Genomic DNA, 21,625 nt, shown 5'->3' with positions numbered 1-21,625 from the left:
ATGGAGTTGGTGGTTAAATAGCTTCAAATAGTGGTGGCCGCGGTGAAAATCCGCGGTTCGGTGGTATCCGCGGTTCGGTGGTTGATTACGTTATATACAGTCCATTAAATTATGCATGTCCAATTTAGCTGTTCTTCAGGCCAGCTTCTCCGTCTTGCCTCTTGCCTGTTAATCCTGGCTACTGCCGTCCTAATGGCTAGTTTTGCCATGGAATACTTAATAATTCGTATCTGCGAAACCAAATCAGTTGATACTAACTATTAGGGCCCATATCTGTCTCACGCATTAATGTCGTTTGCGGACTTCATCCCTTCGTGCCGGTAATGTAACCTCTCTACGTCTCCCTGCACAAACCTTGGATGATTCAGGCTATTGTGAAATCCAAGTCACTCCTTATCCAGGTTGCACGTCTATGAGGCCATATACGAATACAATTATCTATGCAAGGTCTTAACTGATAAAAACCTGTTCCTGGGCATTCGGCTTACAGTGTACTTCAAGCCATCCAGTTAGAGGCACGTTGAATTGCATAATCGACTTTTCACGGCCTATCCCGTTCATGGCTGTACGGCCCGTTAAACCGTGTTGGCAGACTTGGACAGGTATCGGCAATTAGAGCCTTTCCCTTTATATGAAGTTTTTGAAAAACTGGGGGCGATATGGCGGGGGCGGGGAAATTAAATTAACCAAGCTCCTATGGCTTTCATGAGGGCAACAATTGCCGACTGGGCACCAATGAAAGGACCATACGATTGTCCACTGACGACGGCTGCTTTTAGGCCATCTCCTATCAGGTATATTGAATATGTGTCCCTATACTGTAGGTGAGAGCTCACAGCACAGGTATTCGCCGTTTCCCCTGATTGACAACTGTGGCTATTGCATGAACGCCACTGGGAAGAATGTGGAAGGCCGGATAAAATGAAGTTCTGTGTTCATGCGAATTAAAGTCAACAAAAATGAGAGGCGTGTGTCACACGTCAAGCCACTTCCCGCGAGCAATATCTGTCTCCCAACCAAGTGGACAGTGGATTACCCTCTCCACGGGCTAAGGTCCGCGTACTCTGATCATTGAGGAGATTATGACCCTAGGATGTTTTCTATCCTGACAATTTAGCATATAATATTATTCTGCAATAGAAGGTGGCTTGCGCTAGGCCATATTCTTCACGGTATGATGGCCCTCAAATATACCTCGTCACAATTCCTTCATCTACAACGTCGGCAGCTCGGTTTGGTTTTCCGCTTTCCCCAGCGGCAGACTATATAAACACCATTTTTTAGCACCTTTCGATTCTCCTTCGAGCAAAGATTCAAGAGTCAATCATGGGTCGGGTTTCTTCTATTGCGATAGCTCTACTCCTTCCAGCCGTGCAGGCGCAGCAGACACTTTGGGGCCAATGTACGTCTTCCCCTTGCGTTGAGCGCACCCTATTACTAACAGCAGCGTAGGCGGTGGCATTGGATGGACAGGAGCGACAAGCTGTGTCGCGGGTGCTGCCTGTAGTACACAGAATGCTTGTGAGATTCATCCACCTCCTATGTACAACCCGTCACTGATCGATCAGACTATGCACAATGCCTGCCTGCATCTGCGACAACCTCCACCACATTGACTACAACTACAAGGATAACAACAACTGCTACAACTTCGACCACATCAAAAAGCTCTACCACCACGACGAAGACAACGGGAACTGCAACCACCACCTCCTCCTCTTCCACCATCACCTCTGCTCCATCTGGCAACCCATTCAGTGGTTATCAACTCTATGCAAACCCTTACTACTCTTCCGAGGTCTATACTCTCGCCATGCCATCTCTGGCTAGCTCGCTTTTGCCAAAGGCCAGTGCAGTAGCCAAGGTCCCGTCGTTCACATGGTTGTACGTGTCTGACATCCTCCGATTACAATTTACCCTGACAGTAATAGGGATACCGCCGCCAAAGTGCCTACCATGGGCACCTATCTGGCGGATATTAAGGCCAAGAATGCTGCCGGTGCCAACCCACCCATTGCTGGAGCCTTCGTTGTCTATGATCTGCCAGACCGTGACTGTGCCGCTCTCGCTAGTAATGGCGAATATTCGATTGCGAACAATGGTATCGCTAACTACAAAGCCTACATTGATTCTATCCGCGCTCAGCTACTCAAATACCCTGACGTTCATACTATCCTTGTTATTGGTACGTCCACTAAACCACTAAATATCCACTGAGTACGCAATTTCTTACATTCAACAGAGCCTGATAGTTTGGCAAACCTGGTTACAAATCTCAATGTAGCGAAATGTGCTAATGCACAGAGCGCTTACCTGGAGTGCACGAACTACGCTCTGACGCAATTGAACTTGGCTAACGTTGCGATGTATCTCGATGCCGGTATGCAGCAATGCTGTCCCTCTTTTACTTCTTGCTAACGGTCCCTCAGGACATGCCGGCTGGTTAGGATGGCCTGCCAATATTGGCCCTGCGGCTAACCTTTACTCCGAAGTATACGCAAACGCCGGATCCCCGGCTGCAGTGCGCGGACTTGCCACAAATGTAGCGAACTATAACGCGTGGAGCATCGGTACCTGTCCGTCATACACGTCCGGGAACTCCAACTGTGATGAACAACGTTATATCAATGCCCTAGCGCCTCTTTTACAGGCACAGGGATTTAATGCACACTTTATCGTTGACACAGGTTAGGAGTGGTTCGTCTACCAAGCAAGCAATATGTGCTGACTCCTTTAGGTCGAAACGGTGTCCAGCCTACCAAACAAAACGCGTGGGGTGATTGGTGCAATGTCATCGGAACTGGATTCGGTGTCAGGCCTACCACCAATACTGGCAGCTCTCTCGTCGACTCCTTTGTTTGGGTCAAGCCTGGTGGTGAGAGTGATGGAACTTCCAACTCCAGTGCCACCAGATATGATGCACACTGCGGATATAGTGATGCACTTCAACCTGCTCCCGAAGCCGGAACTTGGTTCCAGGTGGGTTTTCCTATTTTTCCACTCAATTCAACTAACAATATATAGGCATACTTTGAGCAGCTTTTGGTCAATGCCAACCCATCATTTTAAGGCATACATTGGTAAGGTTAGGCATTAGAGACGATCTCTTTCCTGGCGTCGTGGCATTTTCGGCTGAATGTCATATGCGCATCACAGGGCTTAGACTCTAAGCTGATCCCTTTCTCTATGTTTGATATTCGGACTCTCAGTTAGATGACAATTGTGACAAGAATATATCGATTTTTATTTTCTCTCTATCTATTATCAGATATAGGTACTGTTAAGCTTTTGTCAGGAGTCTACGCGATTGTTTTCTCTAATAGGACAGGGATCTCCCATTTGTCACGAAATGATTTACTTCGCCATTAATACTCCTCAAGATATTGTAGATATACCAGGCCCGATCATTACCCTAGTCAACCAAACCGAAGATTTTGAGTCTAGTAGTAAGATGGTATGTTTATGCTCATTTTGATGCCACGTAGTGGTAAGTTTAGTGACGGTATATCTTCTCTTTCTACTTGCAATGTGTTTGACGGGGTGGTGTCTAATTCCTCACAGGCAAAATATATACCATCCGAAAATGTGTCCTATCAGTATAATCATCTCCAAAGATGTAAGTCATCCCTCACCATGTATATATGTGTGCGTCGTAGTAACGCGTCGCTGGCCTAGGACTTCTCAATTTTTGCGGTCGCAGGAAAGTATTGTCCACTATCACATTACCTGTACCGCTTGAGAGGCCAGACGAGTCCGTCATCTGTGGAGAATGTTGTTGAGCGCCACCACCTCCCATAATGGCGAGGATATGAACAAGCAGTCGAAGGTCACTCGGTGTTGTATAACATAATAACAATACCTCCCATGCAACGTGCAGTGTGTCCTAGTACGTAGTCGTCTTCAACACTGTAGAACCCATGCTACGTGGTATGTATTTTTAAGTTTACAGAATCTACACTTTTGGGGAAGGGCACACACTTATATACCCGACTTAATACATGACGTGACAAATCAGTTAGACGGATTAGTAGATTCTAGAGATCAGAAAAGCGTAATTCTAGAGGCAGTATTAAGAGTACACATGTGGAAAGTATCTAAAAAGCCGGAAATGAAGGCATTCACCCCTTTGCACCCACTAACAATGAGTCCTCACAGGCACCACTTGGGAAACACCAGGTTTGATACCCATACCCTGGGCCTCAGCCTGCACAAAAGCGAGCGCGCCCTTGGCAATAGCCACTGTTTCGAACCCAGTTCTGCGCGCATCTGCAACCGGCCGCAGGGCGTCACGGGTGACACCGCCAGATACCCTCCAGACATTATGTTCAGTAGCACCGTTCCAACTCATATAGATATTTGTCTGGTTGTGAATGCGGTCGACACAAGCAAATGCATCCGGGGCAGTGTTGGGCGTGCCAACCCAGGGGTAGCGATAACCGCGATAGGAGGCAACGACCTCGTTTGGACCAAACTGGGCGGTCATAACACAAGTACCATTGGCACTGTATTCCTTAATCTTAGGGTTAGATCCGTAGCCCATGATGCTGTGTCCGTTAGGTAGGCGCTGAACATTGCCCTGAGAGGTTGCGTAGATTTCGTCTTTGGGGTCATCGAGTAAGAGCAGTGGCCGAACTTCGCGCGTGTACGTGTTGACGTCCATGTATATGCCCTCTGTGTGGTGAGTGCCGTTATGCACGTCAGAGTTATCGTTGTCAAAGATACTAATGAGGAGGTGGCCATCTCCTTCGTGGTGAATGCGGGCATCATGTTGGTAGGTGAAATGCAGGCCATGGGCGAGCTTGAAGTCCCCACCATCCTTACCCTAGTAGGAATTAGTTCGCATTTGGGCACGTGTTAATCTTGGAGCGTATGAGGACAAACCTGGAGAGTCCAGTCGACAGAACCATCCTGGGCAATGCGAAAGAGAGAGGAGAAGTAACGAGAGGAGATCAGGTATGCGCCGTCGGCAAATTTCTCAACTGAATTAATATGGAAGTATCCATAAGGGGCACTGGAGTTCCTGCCCCAGTCGCTAACAGGATAAAATTGCTGAACAGATTCCAGGGTGATCTCATCAACATGATCCAACGCACTCCAGCGGTAGAGGATCTCGTTGGTCTTGATGTCAATTTCATAGAAAAGGGAGTCCGCCACCCAGCCGTTTTTGGGGCCACCGACCGCACTGAGGTCGGCACGGGTGACATTATAGCCGGTAGCTAACATGGTGCCCTCGGATGTGATTGTCCCTTCATGCATGTCAAGCCATGAATAGAAGCTAGTGCTATTTATATAGCCCAACGACTGGTAGTTGTCGTCGGTAACCGTAACATTGTACAGACTCTCGTAGTTCTGGTCCAGGATTTGGATGAGACCGTAGCCCCAGCCAAAAGGTTCAGGGACAGCTAGTCCATTCCAGTAAGTCAGCACGGGTTTACCGTCCAGTGTCTGCACACGGAAATCATGCAAGTCGCCGCGTGGGCTCTGCCAAACGAGCTCGTTCTCATCGGACATGATGAAGACTCCATACTGATGAGCAGACCATGATTGATCGAAGAAGAGGTATCCTGGGCTGGTCGGGCCTGACTTGGTAATCTTAAGGTTGGGGGGTTCGAGGGAGCTGGACTTGAAGGTCTGGTGAGGCCAGGTGTTGTATTCCGCGGCACACAGGCCAAAAAAGGCGGAAGCAGCCGGGAGGAAGCGCATTGTGGTCTGTGAGAGTCTGCAGCTTTACAGACAGGATATTAAGACACGGTTGGAGATTGAGAATACTTATACGGAATAGAAAAAGCCGGTTTGTGAAGCTGTTAGCCAACCAACCGATGTCGGAGTGTAGGCAAAACCACGTCGTCATGAGCCATTTTGATAGTACGGTTTGATTGTGATCATCTCAAAAACAGAGGGCTTGTTCAGGTCCTTCTGGCTTACTGAATCGTCATAGTTACCCAGTCCCCTGTGCAGCAGATTCCTGGACTGGCAGTGACGTCCGCCATCTGATAACCGTGGGGACGCTTTGGCTGAGATCAGATAAGATCAGCGTTCGCTGGTCAGTGTCGGATCAGACCGTAGTTTTCCTGTCAGATTCCTTCCTAGGTGGGCAGCTTCCTCCGGTACGCCCGACTCACCTGCAAGAGATCTCCCATAAAATATTTTGGGTTGTCTTTTCTATCAACTCTTGTTTTTTATTTCTCTGACAAACTAATAAGGACTTAAGGTCTCTGTAGTACCCCGGGACCTGATAATAACCATTGGGGTAATCCCATCCTGCGAGATTCTTCTTGGTAGCAAAAGTCCTCCGCTGGACCCAGGCAACCAAGACACCAAGACACCCAAGACCCACGTACCCTTGGCATAAGGAATCCTGCCCCTCGTTTAATTGAGGAATTAATTAATCGTTAAATTGCACAGGTACTCACTGATACCATTCGTCCCCAACCTGAATCATGGGGCCTATGGAATCTCCGAGTAGACAGACATGGTCAGATTACAAGATCCACTAGCAGCGCCATGGATCCTGCGCCCTTGGCAATAACACTCTGTAGTGCGAAATTCCGTATCCGGCAAGGGGCGATGCAGAATTTTATCAATCTGATAATCTGCTCCGGTGGGATCAATAGTGATGGGGGGATGACGATATTGATGGAGACGTTGTCCACGGGTTGGCCACAGTACGCTGTAGTACGCCGTACTGCGTATACTCCGTAGTGATAGTTGACGAGCCGACAATCCACAGACAGTTTTCCAGCCGGCCCCTTCGGAGTGACTAGCCGAAGTGAGGCCGATAAGTCGATGGCGGCATCTTCCGCCATGCAGAACTAGTCGCTGGGGCCTCCTGCAGCCCTGGTTTTGCTGATTTGGGCTGTAGTGAACAGGCGTACGCAGTATGCCCGTCGCTCATACACTCTCTGTTGTTCCATCTTCTCGCAGACAGGATTTGTGCCCCCTATGGGAATCATAAGTTTCGATCACTCACGCTCCATGCCCGAATGAAGCATGGTGCCTTGGATACGACCGGGACCAATGTTGCAGGGAAACTAATCCCGCAGCCTTGCTCCATCAGTACATTGGGGCAAGCTCGGCTAGAGGGTCGATCCACCCTATCTCCGAGCCGTATCATACAGAAACTCGTTTCGTTTCGTTACCTCGTTATATACTGTACTGTTCTGTCTAGTGCCGTGGAATACTCTCAATGCATCATTACGCCTAGATTCATTACCCCCATTATGGAGTTAATTGGCCGCATAATGCCGACGCTGATTTCGTCTATGTATAATCATAACGCATTACAGGATCCATCCGCTACAGCTTCGAATAACCCCCTTCCACCCACTCCGCAAAAGTCATTCCTCCTGCCGATGCCGGCATTTTTGCCATCAACGGCGCCTCGATGGCCTCCTTCAACTGTGTTACCTCCGGTTTGAATACCACGCCCTCCTTGAGAGTTGTGAATCCCAATCGCTCATAAAGAGGCCGGCCCTCATGCGTCGATTCCAGATAAATGGGCACCTTGAGTTGCTCTGCGACGTCCAGTCCCCATTGCATGAGCTTCTTTCCTACTCCTCGACCTTGATATTCGGGGTGCACGGCCACTGTGTGACAGTCTACAACTTCGTCAGCACTTTATGTTGTAATGTTTCCTAGACGGAAAGATAGCCGCATACAAACGTGTTTCTTTTCTCCAATATACTTCTCACGTTTCTCCCACAATTGGCCCAGGAATGCCTCCGCACGCTCCCGCTGCTCTCCCTCCAGCCATCCAATCCATGGCTTCACACGTTCCTCGGCCGTGCGTTCACGCCAGTAAACCTGCCACGTTGCCATCCCCGCGATGCGCCCGGTTTCAGTGTCGACACACTTGAATGTATGTTCCATAGTAAGCCCTTTCCAGAACTCCAATGTGCCGTCAGTGTGCAGTTTGCGGAAGCCTTCATCGTCGAGATTGGTGCCCGGGTAGATCAGATCGAGGATTACCTGACCCTTAAAGGAGGCAAACCAGACATCGTAGACGGAGCGGATATCGGGGAGAGAGACAGGTAAGACAACGAAGCCCATGATGAATGAATATACTTGCGATTGAGGCGATTGAGGTGATCCCGGCAGAGAACGTGTTGGGAGGATCTGTTAGAGCGAAAGGCGCCCCCGGCCGGCAGAAATACAGTGGATCAAGTCGTATTAGCATCCATACAGCCAAGCCCTAATCAATACGGATCTGATAACTTAAACACACGGGCTTCCATTCCACGGACTGTTACGTAAAGCACAAATCCGCCTGTTCCGAGCCTTGACGAACTTGGATTTTTTTTTTTATTACCTCGACGAAAATAATATTGACATGTGGAGCACTGATTGATAGCGTGTACCAGGAAGGCGGTGCTTCCGAATCGTCTTCCCCTCGATCCGCGTTTCTCTTCTCTTTCCCCTTCATTTGGACTTGCAATCCCATTTCGCAGCTTGTTGCTTCTCTACACAGTTCACTATATTATCTGCATCAGTCACCATGCCTAGTCTGGAAGAAAGACCACCTTTTAAGGTACTTGTCGTGGGAGGATCTTATGCTGGTCTTGCAGCTACCTTGAATCTGCTGGACCTCTGCCACGGTCGCAAGGGCCGCTTTAATCTCGACGCCGCTGACAATGGCCCTGGCAAGAAGGTGCCTGTTGAAATTACTATTGTTGATGAGCGCGATGGATACTGTATGTCCGCCGATAACCATATCCACACCAAGTTGTCCAGCAAAGCTAACAACCCAGTTCATCTGATCGGCGTTCCGCTGGCTGTGGCCTCCCAGGAGCAGGCGGCCACCTTCTGGAAGAAATACGAAGATATTCCCGCCCTGCAATCATCTGATATCAGTTGGATGCAGGGTCGTGTTGAGTCCGTCAACTCCGAAACTCGAGTAGCGACCGTCCGCGGCACCGGAAAGGACCATGATAAGATCTCTCAGGTTGCATATGATTATATGATCGCTGCTTCAGGGTTGAAGCGCGAATGGCCTAGCGCGCCCAAGTCCGTCACGCGAGAAGAGTACCTTGCTGAGACGCGCGAGTCAGTGAAGGCCATTGAAGATGCCACGCAGGGGGTGGTCGTCATCGGTGGAGGTACGTCTTGTTACCCAGGTGTGCATTATACGCCACAGATGCATGTTCTAAATAAGCAACAGGAGCTGTTGGAATCGAAATTGCGGCCGAGATCAAAATGCTTCGTCCCCAGGCCACGGTTACTCTAGTGCACTCCCGCACAAAACTTCTCTCCTCAGAGTCTCTACCCGAGGAATTCAGTGCGAAGACCTTTGAGCTCTTGAAAGAATCCAAGGTGGAAATGGTGATGGGGGCTCGTGTCCAGGAGACTATCACAGCCAAGTCTGCAACTGGCACGACATACACGCTCAAGCTCTCCGATGGCCGTGAACTGACAGCTGGTCATGTTATTAACGCAGTGTCTCGGTTCTCCCCAACGTCCTCATACCTGCCTGCTGGGGCTGTTGATGAGGAAGGCTACATCCGCATCAAGCCGACAGTGGAGTTTGCTGGGGATATCCCTAATGCGCAGTATCACTATGCTGCCGGTGACGTAGCAAAATGGACGGGAATTAAGCGCGGCGGGGCAGCAATGCATCAGGGCTACTATGCTGCCTCCAACATCCATCAGAAGATGATGCAGGAGCTGTACCAGACTGATACTAAGTTCTCTTCACTCCTGGAGGTGGAACCCATGATGGCGCTGGCGCTGGGTCAAACAGCCGTCGGATATTTCCCCGCTACAGGATTGTCATCTGGAGACGAGGTGAGGAACATGTTCTTTAATGATGATTTGGGATATAACAGTGAGTCTCTCCAGTGCAGTCCATGCGCGTAACATACTAACTGTAATAGTTTGCTGGAAGTGGATGCGACTTGGAGAACCTACTGTGTAAGATAATGATATTAGGGCTTCTTTACCCATGAAGATATAGTGTAACCCCGAGGCATATGCCTCCTGCTTCATTCTGCGCTTGTGTTATTTTGGGATACGGATGGTTTCATAGACGGATGATGCAATATTATGACAGTTCTATTAAACGCATGCAATGGTAAAACCTAACGCCATGTCTATAATAAAATGTATATATCTATGTCCAAAACGGTGAATGAAGTATTAGAACAAAAGGTATTCAAGCGCAGATCATCCATCCACGGCTTGATTCAGTGCATTGACCCTGTAGCTCTCACTGCGCTCGATCAACTCTGCGTGTGTACCCTGCTCGACACAGCGACCCTCCTCAATGAGGAAAATAACATCTGCCTTGCGGATGGTGTATAGCCGGTGCGCAATGGCAATGACAGTCATGTTTTTGGTGGCCTTCTCCAGTCCATCCTGAAGCAGTCGCTCCGACTCGGCGTCCAGCGCACTGGTCGACTCATCCAGAAGGAGCAGTTTCGGCTTACGAATGAGCGCCCGCGCAATCGCCAGCCGTTGCTTTTGTCCACCAGAAAGACGGTCACCATTGGGACCGCATGGGGTATCGTAGCCCTGAGGCAACTGCATGATCACGTCATGAATGTTTGCCAGCTTGCACGCCTCCTCCATCTCTGCCTGCGAAGCTACATGGCCTGGACGCGCTCCTAGTGCGAGGTTAAACCGGACTGTACCCTCGAACATCACGCTCTGCTGCGGTACGTACGCGATATCTTCACGGAAGCGGATGTCTCCACGCGAAATATCGCGCCCGTCAACCTCTATTGTGCCGGAGTCCGGCGCGTATAGTCGCTCCACGAGTGAGATGATCGTGGACTTTCCTGCACCACTAGGGCCAACTAAAGCAGCAAACTGCCCGGGCTTGATCTGGAGACTCAGCCCGTGAAGGACCCTTGTGTCTGGGCGTGCTGGGTAGGAGAACTTTACGTTATTGAACGCGATACTGATACCGGCCCGAGTGTCTCCAATTGGCTTCTCGGTTGACGGTGCTTCACCCTCCACGTCATGCTGTGCACGGATGGGGTCAGAGAGCTTCTTCGTTGACCCCAGATCGAGCAAGTTAAGCAGCCGTCGTGTGGCCTGGATTGCGCGTGACACATCGGGTGCAAGGGCGAACATCTGCCCCCAGAGCTGAGAGCTGACAAGCAGTGCCAGTTGCACAATGAAAAACTGTGTTTGGGAATAGCGACCTGAAATAATGTTTTTGGCTCCCCACCAGTATGCTAAGGCGTATAAGAAGTTGCTCAGCCCATAGCCAATAGCAAGCCACAGGTTAGCCCAGGCACTCTGCTTAGTTGTCTCGCGCATCGGTCCACGCAGCGATCGCCGGTATGTACCCAGCACTTCGTGCTCGAGTGAAAGTGACATGACAGTCTTGATGGAATTGACTGCTTCAACAGTGATGCCCACGGATTTGGCAAAGGACGCCAGATGCCGCTCCTCGAAACTGGCCAAAGAAGTGACTCGCATCCACCCAGCAATAAGGAGAAGAGGAACGACAGCAAGACAGACGATGGCGATGCGCCAGGCGATAATGTGCGTCATGATAATAGCCGCGAACAAGTTAACCAAGATGGAAAGGATGGTGCATACAACAGATCCTGTAAGTCCAGCCAGAGCATTACTGTCCTTTGTAATGAGCGATAGCAGCATGGATGGGTTACGCTCGTTGGATTCGTGCCACTGTAAGTCCTGTTCGAGGATGGCCCGCAGGGACAACACCCGGACCTTATAGATGACCTTCTCGGCCATCCAACCAAAGAGCGACCACCCGATGAAGTTCGCGAAGAACTCGATGATTGCCAGCACAAAGAACATAAGCCCGAAGAAAGTGCCGGCATGGCGGATATCATCAGGATCCTCACATCCGCTCAACTTGCCAACAACGTTTCCAAAAATGACCGCTGAACCACAATATGTGCCGCCAATTACGACAGCTGCAATGATGGCAACAAACAGGATAAAGAGGTAGGGACGGAACATCGAACCCAGTGACTTGAACGTGGAACCCAGGGGACGTTGGGAATCAACCGCAAAGGCGTCAATCTCCTTTGACTTCTTCTTTTTCTTCTTTTTATCTGTCTTCTCAACCTCGGGGTGGATGCGGCCGTCATCTTCCACGGGGACGTCATCAACGGCAGAAAAGTCACTGGACACGATGGATTTTTCCAGCTTGGGCTGAGAATCATCGGAAGAGCTAGTGGTCGAAGGCACATCCGGTTCCGCACTTGCATTCACATTGAGGTTCTGTAGACGAACGAGCTCAGCGTAAGCGCCATTCGCTGCTAGTAAGTCAGAGTGTGTGCCCTGCTCAACCAGCTTGCCCTGGCGCATGACGATGATATTATCAGCATTTTTGATGGTTGAAAGTCTATGGGCGATGGTAATGAGGGTACGACCAACGGCCACATTCTCCAGTGCCTGCTGAATCCGCATCTCTGTAGCAGAATCCAAGGAGGCGGTGGCCTCGTCTAGAATGAGAATCCGCGGATCTTTCACAAGAGCACGGGCCAGTGAAATGCGCTGTTTCTGTCCTCCACTAATCAGATTGCCACTGGATCCAACAGTGGTGCCGAAGCCGTCCTTGAGCTTCTCGATAAAACCGTTCGCATCGGCCAGTAGGGCGGCGTTCTCGACCAACTCGACAACCTCCCGCCCATGATCACCATATGCTAATGACGCCTGCACTAAATCCTTTCCGCCCCTTACGGCCTCTGCTATTTCAGCAATAGCCGTGCCTGCCAGAATTTCACGTAAGTGGTGGTGCGTGGGAGAGTTCACCAGGCCCAGGGCGATATTTTCCAAGATTGAACGATCGAGCAAACATGGCTCCTGCTGCACCAAGCTGATATGGCTACGGAGTGATCGCACATTGATGTCCTTCAAATCGTGCCCATCGAGGAGCACACTGCCATCTTCTGGGTCGTAAAAGCGGGTCGTGAGGCCAGCCACTGTAGACTTGCCGCTACCTGAGAGACCAACGATAGCAGTTTGTTGCCCCGGCGGACATTGTATAGACAGGTTCTGCAGGACGGGTTTATCAGGTCGTGAGGGGAAGCGGAAGGAAACGTTTCGAAACTCAATATGACCGGACACCTGGGGAAGCTCCTGGCCGACATCGAGGGCGGTGCCGTCAATAGTAGCGTGGCGTTCGATGTCTTTTTCCAGCTTTTTAAAGGCTACTGCGGCAGCAGAGAAGCTCTGTAGGAATGGGGCCACCGTGCTCAGAATAAGAGAAGCTATCATGTCGTCAGCTGTGCTCACTTTGCATGTGTTTCAGAACTCACCATCAACCAAGATGAAAATGACCGTATAAGTGGCTCCGACAGTCATGCCACCATCTCCAGACTCGACAGCGTTGGCGATCTTGGTAGAACCTTGCCAAAAAGCCAGCGCATTGGCAGAGAAAGCAATGAAGTAGAGGAGTCCAGCCTGAGCAGCTGTAGCAATACCTTTGCGGATACCGGCTACGCGGCCAGGTGTCAAGATTTCAATGAACTTGGCCTCCAAACGGGCATTCGCACCGAACGCATGCACAACCGTTGTGTTAGAGAAAGCCTCTAATGCAACCGACGAAGCCTTTGAGACACTCTCTAGGGCAAGAGCAAAGAACTTTTGCACGAAGTAGCCGCCGACTAGCGACATGATCAGATATGCTGGTGTCAGAGAAACCAGCATACCTGCCAGCCGAGCATCCTTGATAAAGGCAACAATGTAGGCAGTGATGAAAAACGCAATGCTGTTCATGACGATGCCGACCTTCTCAGATGTGCCCTGCTGAACGGTGGTGACTTCGCCGGTAATCCGCGACGACGCCTCGCCCGCGGGGAGGTTATCAAAAAATGCAGCATCTTGTCGTAGCAGGGCCTGGAAGTACTTCTCTCGCAGCCGCTGTGCCAACCGTTCCCCAGTCAGATTCCAAGTCACGACGTAGATGTAAATGAGAACGAGATATGCGATGCCGATGTACACAATTTGCAAGACTTTCTTGTTGATCTGGTCTTGATACATGTCTCCATTTGAAGCGTTCGCGTTGCAGGTGGACGAATTCATGTCATCAACGAGCTGGCCGAAAACAATACTCATGATGGGGAAGGGAACACCCGAGGCGGCCGCTGAAACAACACCGATGCAGAGCAAGGCCAAATCTGACTTGCTGGGGTCGCCATAGACCAACAGTCTCAGGAAAGTTGTGAGCCGTCGCATCACCTGCTAAAGCTTTAGCTACGCACGAGTTGAGCTTGTTGTAGGGCTACTCACACTCTGCTTCTCATTTGCCGCGGCATCCGCAGACGCCTGTGATGCTGCGGCCATTGTTAGGTATCACTCTGCAAGGCGCAGAGATGAAGAACGGGCAGATAGAGAGGGTGTGAGAGAAGAAAAAGGACGATGCAGGAGTAACGGAAGCTAGAGAAGAAGTCCAACTGCCACGACACATTATTGTTCTTTGGGATTTCTAGTCCGTTGCAGATCCACTACGGAGCCACACTGGTATGCTAATGGATTGTTCCGAACTAGCCCCAGTTCGAATAATTAATTCAACCGATGTCCGAATGGAGCTTCGATTTTTCCTGATTCCTTCTACTCCGTACCAGCAACTGCACGGCAGAATAGAATAAAAACCGAAGGTGAGGGTCCTCGATGAGCCGACCTCGGAGTCAACGTGCGGTGAAACAGGCAGAGAAAGACAGAGTGGGTTCGCCGGTGTTATCAGATCCGAGTATTCGTTGCCTTCCTGTCTTCTGTCTCTTGGCTAGCCCAGGCTTCCTCTAACCGAAGGGACTAAACCAGCCAAGAATCATTGTTGCTCCTCTCGGTTAGGGTAGTGGACAATGGAGACGGTGGAGCCAAGGGTTTCTGTATGGGTATTGTTTGGTATGCATTACTTACACGTATCGTCATGACGGAGACAACCCTGCTACGTGCAGTTTTCTGCAGACCCTGCAGATGGATTTCTTACGCCTTTATGGGTCCTACCTGCATTGCCATCTTCTTGAAAAGGAAAAATGCCCTGGAACTGTTGAATCCCGCAGTGACACTCGTTTCATCTCCATGGATCAGGCGCCGAATACTACTCCCCCTCCCCGGTGGATGCCGGTTCTAGAGAAAAAAAAATAATCCGAAGAAAACCCCAACTGATTGATTTGATTGATTATTTGATAATATCGCCAAGTACACATGGAGTCCCGCTGCTTCAATATATTTAACCCTAATCGGAGACCCCCTCTATTGATCCATCTCCGATTCTCAAGAGCTCCCGCTTGCTTCAAGTCGGGTCAAGGAACTCACTAGTGACCTGATTCTTGTAGCATATTTGGTTGTGCTCTATCCCATTAACATCCCAACCTCTACTTACATTCGTTTCGTGATACCCCGTTTCTCATTTTTTACCCAGAATGGGTGAATACGTTCCTCCGGATGTTACGCAGCAGACGACGAGTCCTAACATCGATGAGATTGCTAATGACTGGTCCGAGCCTATCTCTGTGCCAGAGTCCGTGCAGAACCAAATAGATGGCGAGGAGCTGCTTGTCCTCATATGGGTGCTGCTGCTCTACCGTGGAAGCGTGCAGAGTGAAGATGGCGCGTTTGCTTGGTCGTCGACACATCTAAAAGGATCTCGCGAGCCACTGGCACAGGGGGGAGTGATTTCGCATGTTATTAAAACAGAGACAGACACATTGTCACAGGTGCTATGCGCAATCAGGACTGTGCGCCAGGGAACAAGCATTGACTTTGGTGATACAATTCTCCTATTGAATGCCGCACCATCGGGGGAGGTGAGTTATCTGGAGCTACATCGCTCAATCTTCTGAAATTTGGCTAATCATGTCTTTTTTTTTTTTTTTTCTCTGCGAAGTGGACATTTGGTCTCGAAGTAAAGACCCACGGACACTTTTTGTATCTTCGGCAGAGTTCTCGCTCCCCCTCGGCCACCCAACCCGTGTCCCGAGTGTTACCCGATGTCTTCACTGATATTCTCACCTCTCTTACATCCTTCAACCAGACAGTAGGCAACGCTGTGCGCATCGGGCAGCGCGAACTGGGACATATATGGGAATGGAATTATCATTTGCCCCCCACAATCGATCGCTGCGTACATGACATGATCTCGGAGAATGCCTTGCGCCAGCCGCATCGGCCGGCAGTAGTATCTTGGGACGGGGAAATGACATATGGCCAGCTAGAGGGACGTTCAAATCGCCTAGCGCATCGTCTAATGGATCTTGGACTGGCCGTTGGTAAACCTGTACCACTCTGCTTTGAGAAGTCAATGTGGACTATCGTCGGTGTGCTTGCAGTCATGAAGGCTGGAGGCGCGCTAGTGCTCATGGATCCCAGCCAGCCGGAAGGACGTCTCAAGACCATTGCGGCCGAAGTTGAAGCCGAAATCATCATCACATCTGTCGCACAGACAGCACTGGGCCAGAATATCGTTCCCGGTGGTAAGCAGGTCATTGTAGGCCCTGCGCTGGCCCAGGAAGACGACACACCACTATCCTCCTCATTGTCCGCCTCTCTGCCTACTGTTCCAATGTCTTCTACCTGCTACATCCAGTTTACGTCTGGAAGCACCGGAAAACCGAAAGGCGTTGTTATCTCTCACTCAAACTACACCAGTGGTGCCGTCCCACGCGCTGAAGCAGTTGGATACAACGAACGCTCCCGTGTCCTAGATTTTCCCTCCTATGCCTTCGATGTCAGTGTCGACTGCATGCTTTGCACGTTGGCTAAATCGGGCTGTATCTGTGTGCCATCCGAGGACAGCCGCGTCAACGATTTGAGCGGCGCCATTCGAACCATGAACGTCAACATGGCACATATGACCCCTTCAGTGGCCCGGGTGTTAGATGCCGACATCATGCCGCAGCTGGAGGTCTTGGGTCTGGGCGGAGAAGCGATTAGTGCCAGTGACGCCGCCAACTGGGGTCGTCACACGAATATTGTAATCGCATATGGCCCATCTGAATGCACTGTCGGCTGCACAATCAACAACAACATTCCCCTGGACCGATCCTACACTAGCATTGGTTTGGGTGTGGGTGGCTGCAGCTGGGTGGTTGATCCAGCGGATCACAACCGGCTCGTCCCTGTCGGCGCCGTGGGTGAGCTTCTCGTGGAGGGCCCGATTGTCGGGGACGGATACCTAAACGAACCTGAAAAAACGAAGACAGTTTTTATTGAGGATCCGACATGGCTGCTCGCCGGTGGCGGTGCAGCACAGGGCCGGAAAGGCAGACTCTACAAGACCGGAGATCTTGTACGCTACGATCCGGATGCCTCGGGAGCGGTTGTCTTCATCGGACGAGCTGACCAGCAAGTAAAGCTGCGTGGCCAACGTGTCGAGCTAGGAGAAATCGAACATCATATCCGCAACCATCTGCCCTCTGGCGCCAGTGTAGCTGCCGAGGTTATCACCCCAGGCGGGAGGAAAAACGATGCGACGTTGGTTGTCTTCGTGGCGGAGCAAAAAAGCGAAAAGACCGGGATGTCTTGCCAGATCACGTCCTTCTCAAAAGACTTCCAGAAGATTATTGCAGGATTGGATGATGCTATTGGCGACGACTTGCCACGTTACATGATCCCGGCCGCGTACATACCCCTGGACCAGATGCCGCTACTGGTGTCTCTAAAAACAGACCGTAAACAGCTGCGTGCACTTGGAAACAGTTTGACCCGCCGTCGGCTGGCTGAGCTGAAGGTGTCCAATGTCGAAAAGCGACCTCCATCTACAGAAATGGAGAAGAAGCTTCATAGCCTCTGGGTGCAGCTGTTTGGTGAAGGTACGGATATCGGCGTGCACGACCAGTTCTTCAGTCTCGGTGGAGACTCGCTCAAGGCTATGAAATTAGTTGCGGCTGCCCGGACGCAAGGCTTATCTCTGCGTGTTACCGACATCTTCCGGCATCCCACGTTGGGCAAGCTTGCGGAGACTATGACTGAGATCCCCAGTGACGATTCCCAAGATATCCCAGAATTTTCGATGCTCCCAGCTGGCTGGGAGCCCAAGGCTGCCCGGGAAGAGAGCGCTGAGCTCTGTAATCTGGATCCCGTGCTTGTTGAGGATGTCTATCCCTGCACGCCGCTGCAGGAGGCTCTCATGGCACTGTCAGCCAAAGTAGCCGATGCTTACACGGCCCAGCGCGTCGTGGAATTGCAAGACTTCGAAACAACGAAGAAGCTTCGTGCGGCATTCGAAACTGTTACCAAAGACTGCGCCATCCTGCGCACGCGAATTGTACAGGTGCCCCGTCGTGGCCTCATGCAGGTTGTATTGAACTCAGGTGCCCCCTGGGTAGAGTGCGATAACCTTGCCGAATATCTAGAAAGGGATACTGGCAATCCAATGGGGTTGGGCACTGATCTCGCCCGTTTTGCCTCGGTACAGGACAAGGCAACCGGCAAGCACCATATCGTCTTAAGTATTCACCATGCACTTTATGACGGTTGGTCTATGCCGCTCATTATAGATCGGGTCAACAGGGCGTATCGGTCTGAGCCCATTACCAGTCCATCGCCATTTAAGAGCTTTATCCAGTGGCTGGGCCAAAACGATCACACCGCGAATGAAGCCTACTGGACCGAGCAGCTCGCGGGCGCCACGTCCCTTCAATTCCCCGTGATTCCGTACAAGGGCTACCAGGCCCGCGCGGATTCACTTCTAGAGCACTATGTCCGCCTACCCCAGACGAGCTCGCGCTCTACCACCAGTATCGCGACAGCCATTCGCGGTGCCTGGGCTATGTTAGCATCGCAGTACACCGCAACATCCGATGTAGTGTTCGGGGAAACCATCACGGGGCGCAACGCCCCTGTCCCTGCCGTCGAGGGTATCGAAGGCCCGATGATCACCACAATCCCCGTGCGGGTTCGTGTTGATTCTTCAACTACGGCCGCCGAGTATCTCGAGGGCATCCATGAACATATGGTCCACCGCATCCCACACGAGCATACGGGTCTCCAGCACATCCGTCGCCTCAATTCAGATGCTCGGGAGGCCTGTGAGCTTCGTACCGGTATTGTTATCCATCCCACCATTGAAGAAGAGCAGTCGATCGATCTGAAGCGAGATCCGGCGACCGGCTTTATGCCCACTAGCGAATCGGAGGCCGCCCGGGAGGCCCTCAAGTTCAACTCATACTCGTTGATGCTGGTGTTCACCGTCGACCCTAACGGGTTCCTGGTCATGGCCAGTTTCGACTCCAAGACTGTAGACGTACCGCAGATGGATCAGGCTCTCAAGCACTTCGACCGCATTATCCAGCATATACTGGTCGATCCTACACAACGTGTCCAGGATATCTTCACTGCTACCAGAGAAACCGATATCATGACGCAGCAAAAACAGTTGGCGTTCACAGGCCCTGGCAGTCTCCCTGCGGAGGAACCATATGTTGGCACGGTAGCAACCTGGATTGTGAACCCCAGTGACCATGAGCAACTAATGCCCTCGGGGGCAGTGGGCGAGTTGTTGATGCAGCGTGATGGTGTCTCAGAGCTAACCCATGGGTTGGTTGCTACACCTAGCTGGTTAGCGAGTGACATCCCTACGTACTCGAGTAACCAGCTGGCAAAGTATACAGCTGACGGGAGAGTGATTATCATCCGCCGAAAGGACGAGCAGATTGCTAGTATTGTTGGTGCCCGCAATCGGAAAGAGCCGCATGACAAGAGTCTCGTTCCAATTACTCCGAAGCAGCAAAAGCTACAAAATGTTTGGGCGCAGGTTCTTGACATTCCGGCTGAGGAGATTAGCCTTAACGATAACTTCTTTGATCTGGGAGGTGATTCCATTCGTGCAATGAAGCTGGTATCCGAGGCCCGCATGGACGGACTGAAACTCACAGTTACGACCGTGTTCGATCATCGTCAGCTGTTTGACATGACTGACCATGCAGAGGCAACGGAGATCGGTCCCAGTGTTGCGGTTCCTTATACCCCCTTTAGCACACTTGATATCCCCGATGTACAGTCCTTTATTGAGAACAACGTCCGACCAGCCTTGTCCCAGCCCGAGTGGAAAATCACCGACATCTATCCCAGTCGGCCACTGCAGGAGATCGCCGTGCAGGGAACTGTATGCCTTCCGCGATACTCCGTACGTTACGAAATATTCTATATGGATGTTGCAGTGAATCGACAGAAACTTTTTGACAGTTGCAGCGAGCTAATAGCACGCAACGAAATACTGCGGACTGTGTTCATCCAGCACGAAGGCGTGTCTTATGGCGTCGTTGTTGAGGACCATCCCTGTCAAATTGTCGAATACGACATTGACACCGACCTGGAAGAGTTCAGCCGTAAAGTCTGTGACGTCGATGTACAGTCCACTATTCGTCCAGGATCGCCCTTTTGCAAATACTTCTTTGTGCAGCACGTCGATGGTCGCAGCAGCCTGATCCTTCGCATTTCGCATGCTCAATACGACGAGATCTGTCTCCCAATTCTTCTGCAGCAATTGTCTGCGCTCTACGAAGATCGCACTGTACCCAAGAGTCTGCCATTCTCATCGTTTGTGGCGCACACTAGAAGTGAAAACATCCCCGCTGCCATTCCCTACTGGCGTGGGCTTCTCGAGGGATCAGCTATGACCAAGCTTCAACCGGAGATTCCGTCCGACCCTACAAACCACTTTGCAGTCTTTAAGGAGGTCAGCATCGCCTCGCGGCCCCGAGACATCACCGTGGCTACGCTGCCGACCGCTGCATGGGCTCTTTGTCTCGCCCGACGGCTTTCAAAACAAGATGTTGTCTTCGGTGAGGTTGTCAGCGGACGGAATAACGAACTTGCCCATGCCGACTCCGTGGTCGGTCCATGCTGGCAGTACGTACCAGTGCGCGTGGCTTTCCAGCCTGAATGGACGGCGAGAGACCTATTGCAAACTGTGCAGCGGCAGCATCTGGCCAGTGCACGCTTTGAAGGCATGGGGCTGAAGGAGATCGTCGCACAGTGCACCGACTGGCCAGCATCGGTTGATTGGTTCGACACGGTGGTTCATCAGGATGTCGAGCACGTCGAGGACCTATCATTCTTGGGGGCTAGCAGTTGCATGCAGACTGTGTACCCACACTTCGAACCGTTGCGTGAGATCAAGGTGCAGGCCTTCCCTCGTGGCGACATGCTCGGCATCGAAATTGTCACGGTTGGATCATGGAAGGCGCTAGCGGAGTCTCTACTGGAGGAAATGCTGGAAGCGATTTCGCAGTTGGTGACGCGGGTGGATTCACCTGTTCTGTGATTTGTATTTTATAGGTCGTCTCGTATTTTGCCATTTAACACGATGATATAATCAATTCATTCTGTTGAATGTACTGCCTGCGTGCGCATATATTGCACTACTACAATTGTTGCCCCACGAGACAGGAATCCCTCTCCGTCCCGATATCGTCACTTTTTCCTTCCGGGATCCCCGTAATTCAGCGACGCACCCAGGCTACCGCGGTAACTGAGACAGAATCGTCTGTCTAGACTTGTTAGCTTCTTCGGTATAGATTGATTAGATTTGCTTTTTCTCCCACGTTCTCTGGTTCAGCCCAACCGAGACCGTAATCCATTAGTCAATATCAATCAGATAATCTCCGGTAATACGCTTGTCTTGTTATTCCCGCCATCCCAACGCTTGGCCGTGGCCGAAGCGAACCAGGTTGTGGCCGCAGTGTGGAACCCCAGTTGT

At 51.0% G+C, this 21,625-nt stretch overlaps 6 protein-coding genes across 6 annotated transcripts; 3 read left to right on the top strand and 3 right to left on the bottom strand.

Annotated features, from left to right (window-relative positions):
* Positions 1–1,059: 1,059 nt before the first annotated feature.
* On the top strand, positions 1,060–3,069 carry cbhC (putative cellobiohydrolase; the record flags this gene model as incomplete). The annotated part of the gene is made up of 8 exons (XM_073695334.1): positions 1,060–1,402; positions 1,453–1,521; positions 1,569–1,884; positions 1,932–2,185; positions 2,243–2,380; positions 2,430–2,687; positions 2,738–2,979; positions 3,025–3,069. The coding sequence occupies exons 1-8, from the start codon at positions 1,327–1,329 to the stop codon at positions 3,067–3,069; spliced, it is 1,398 nt and encodes a 465-aa protein (XP_073546221.1). The 5' UTR covers positions 1,060–1,326.
* A 1,016-nt stretch (positions 3,070–4,085) lies between these two features.
* Positions 4,086–5,910, bottom strand: BDV59DRAFT_70195 (arylsulfotransferase family protein). The gene is made up of 2 exons (XM_073696932.1): positions 4,882–5,910; positions 4,086–4,822 (listed from the first exon to the last, which is right to left on the bottom strand). The coding sequence occupies exons 1-2, from the start codon at positions 5,701–5,703 to the stop codon at positions 4,136–4,138; spliced, it is 1,509 nt and encodes a 502-aa protein (XP_073546220.1). The 5' UTR covers positions 5,704–5,910; the 3' UTR covers positions 4,086–4,135.
* Positions 5,911–7,181: 1,271 nt separating this feature from the next.
* BDV59DRAFT_182695 (GNAT family N-acetyltransferase) lies at positions 7,182–8,108 on the bottom strand. Its single transcript, XM_073690391.1, has 2 exons — positions 7,659–8,108; positions 7,182–7,598 (listed from the first exon to the last, which is right to left on the bottom strand). The coding sequence occupies exons 1-2, from the start codon at positions 8,047–8,049 to the stop codon at positions 7,297–7,299; spliced, it is 693 nt and encodes a 230-aa protein (XP_073546219.1). The 5' UTR covers positions 8,050–8,108; the 3' UTR covers positions 7,182–7,296.
* Positions 8,109–8,316: 208 nt separating this feature from the next.
* BDV59DRAFT_182692 (uncharacterized protein) lies at positions 8,317–10,047 on the top strand. The gene is made up of 4 exons (XM_073690390.1): positions 8,317–8,690; positions 8,748–9,095; positions 9,158–9,820; positions 9,870–10,047. The coding sequence occupies exons 1-4, from the start codon at positions 8,495–8,497 to the stop codon at positions 9,908–9,910; spliced, it is 1,248 nt and encodes a 415-aa protein (XP_073546218.1). The 5' UTR covers positions 8,317–8,494; the 3' UTR covers positions 9,911–10,047.
* A 111-nt stretch (positions 10,048–10,158) lies between these two features.
* On the bottom strand, positions 10,159–14,265 carry BDV59DRAFT_209107 (ABC transporter ATP-binding protein; the record flags this gene model as incomplete). Its single annotated transcript, XM_073695333.1, has 3 exons — positions 10,159–13,190; positions 13,239–14,160; positions 14,212–14,265. The coding sequence occupies 3 exons, from the start codon at positions 14,263–14,265 to the stop codon at positions 10,159–10,161; spliced, it is 4,008 nt and encodes a 1,335-aa protein (XP_073546217.1).
* A 1,082-nt stretch (positions 14,266–15,347) lies between these two features.
* On the top strand, positions 15,348–21,190 carry BDV59DRAFT_203622 (uncharacterized protein; the record flags this gene model as incomplete). Its single annotated transcript, XM_073694300.1, has 2 exons — positions 15,348–15,731; positions 15,866–21,190. The coding sequence occupies 2 exons, from the start codon at positions 15,348–15,350 to the stop codon at positions 21,188–21,190; spliced, it is 5,709 nt and encodes a 1,902-aa protein (XP_073546216.1).
* Between the last annotated feature and the right edge of the window lie 435 nt (positions 21,191–21,625).

This window comes from Aspergillus ambiguus, assembly GCF_047715705.1.
Source record: "Aspergillus ambiguus strain CBS 117.58 unplaced genomic scaffold BDV59scaffold_25, whole genome shotgun sequence".
Lineage (NCBI taxonomy): Eukaryota > Fungi > Ascomycota > Eurotiomycetes > Eurotiales > Aspergillaceae > Aspergillus > Aspergillus ambiguus.
This window is presented reverse-complemented; position numbering and strand designations above follow the sequence as displayed.

Bases quoted from the DNA above. Each gene is read 5' to 3' on its own strand.
- BDV59DRAFT_70195 (XM_073696932.1), bottom strand. From the start codon at position 5,703: ATGCGCTTCCTCCCGGCTGCTTCCGCCTTTTTTGGCCTGTGTGCCGCG. The intron at 4,823-4,881 runs GTTTGTCCTCAT...AATTCCTACTAG, and splicing joins CTGTCGACTGGACTCTCCAG to GGTAAGGATGGTGGGGACTT.
- BDV59DRAFT_182692 (XM_073690390.1), top strand. From the start codon at position 8,495: ATGCCTAGTCTGGAAGAAAGACCACCTTTTAAGGTACTTGTCGTGGGA. The intron at 8,691-8,747 runs GTATGTCCGCCG...CTAACAACCCAG, and splicing joins TGATGAGCGCGATGGATACT to TTCATCTGATCGGCGTTCCG. The intron at 9,096-9,157 runs GTACGTCTTGTT...AATAAGCAACAG, and splicing joins GGTGGTCGTCATCGGTGGAG to GAGCTGTTGGAATCGAAATT.
- BDV59DRAFT_182695 (XM_073690391.1), bottom strand. From the start codon at position 8,049: ATGGGCTTCGTTGTCTTACCTGTCTCTCTCCCCGATATCCGCTCCGTC. The intron at 7,599-7,658 runs GTATGCGGCTAT...ACGAAGTTGTAG, and splicing joins TGGAGAAAAGAAACACGTTT to ACTGTCACACAGTGGCCGTG.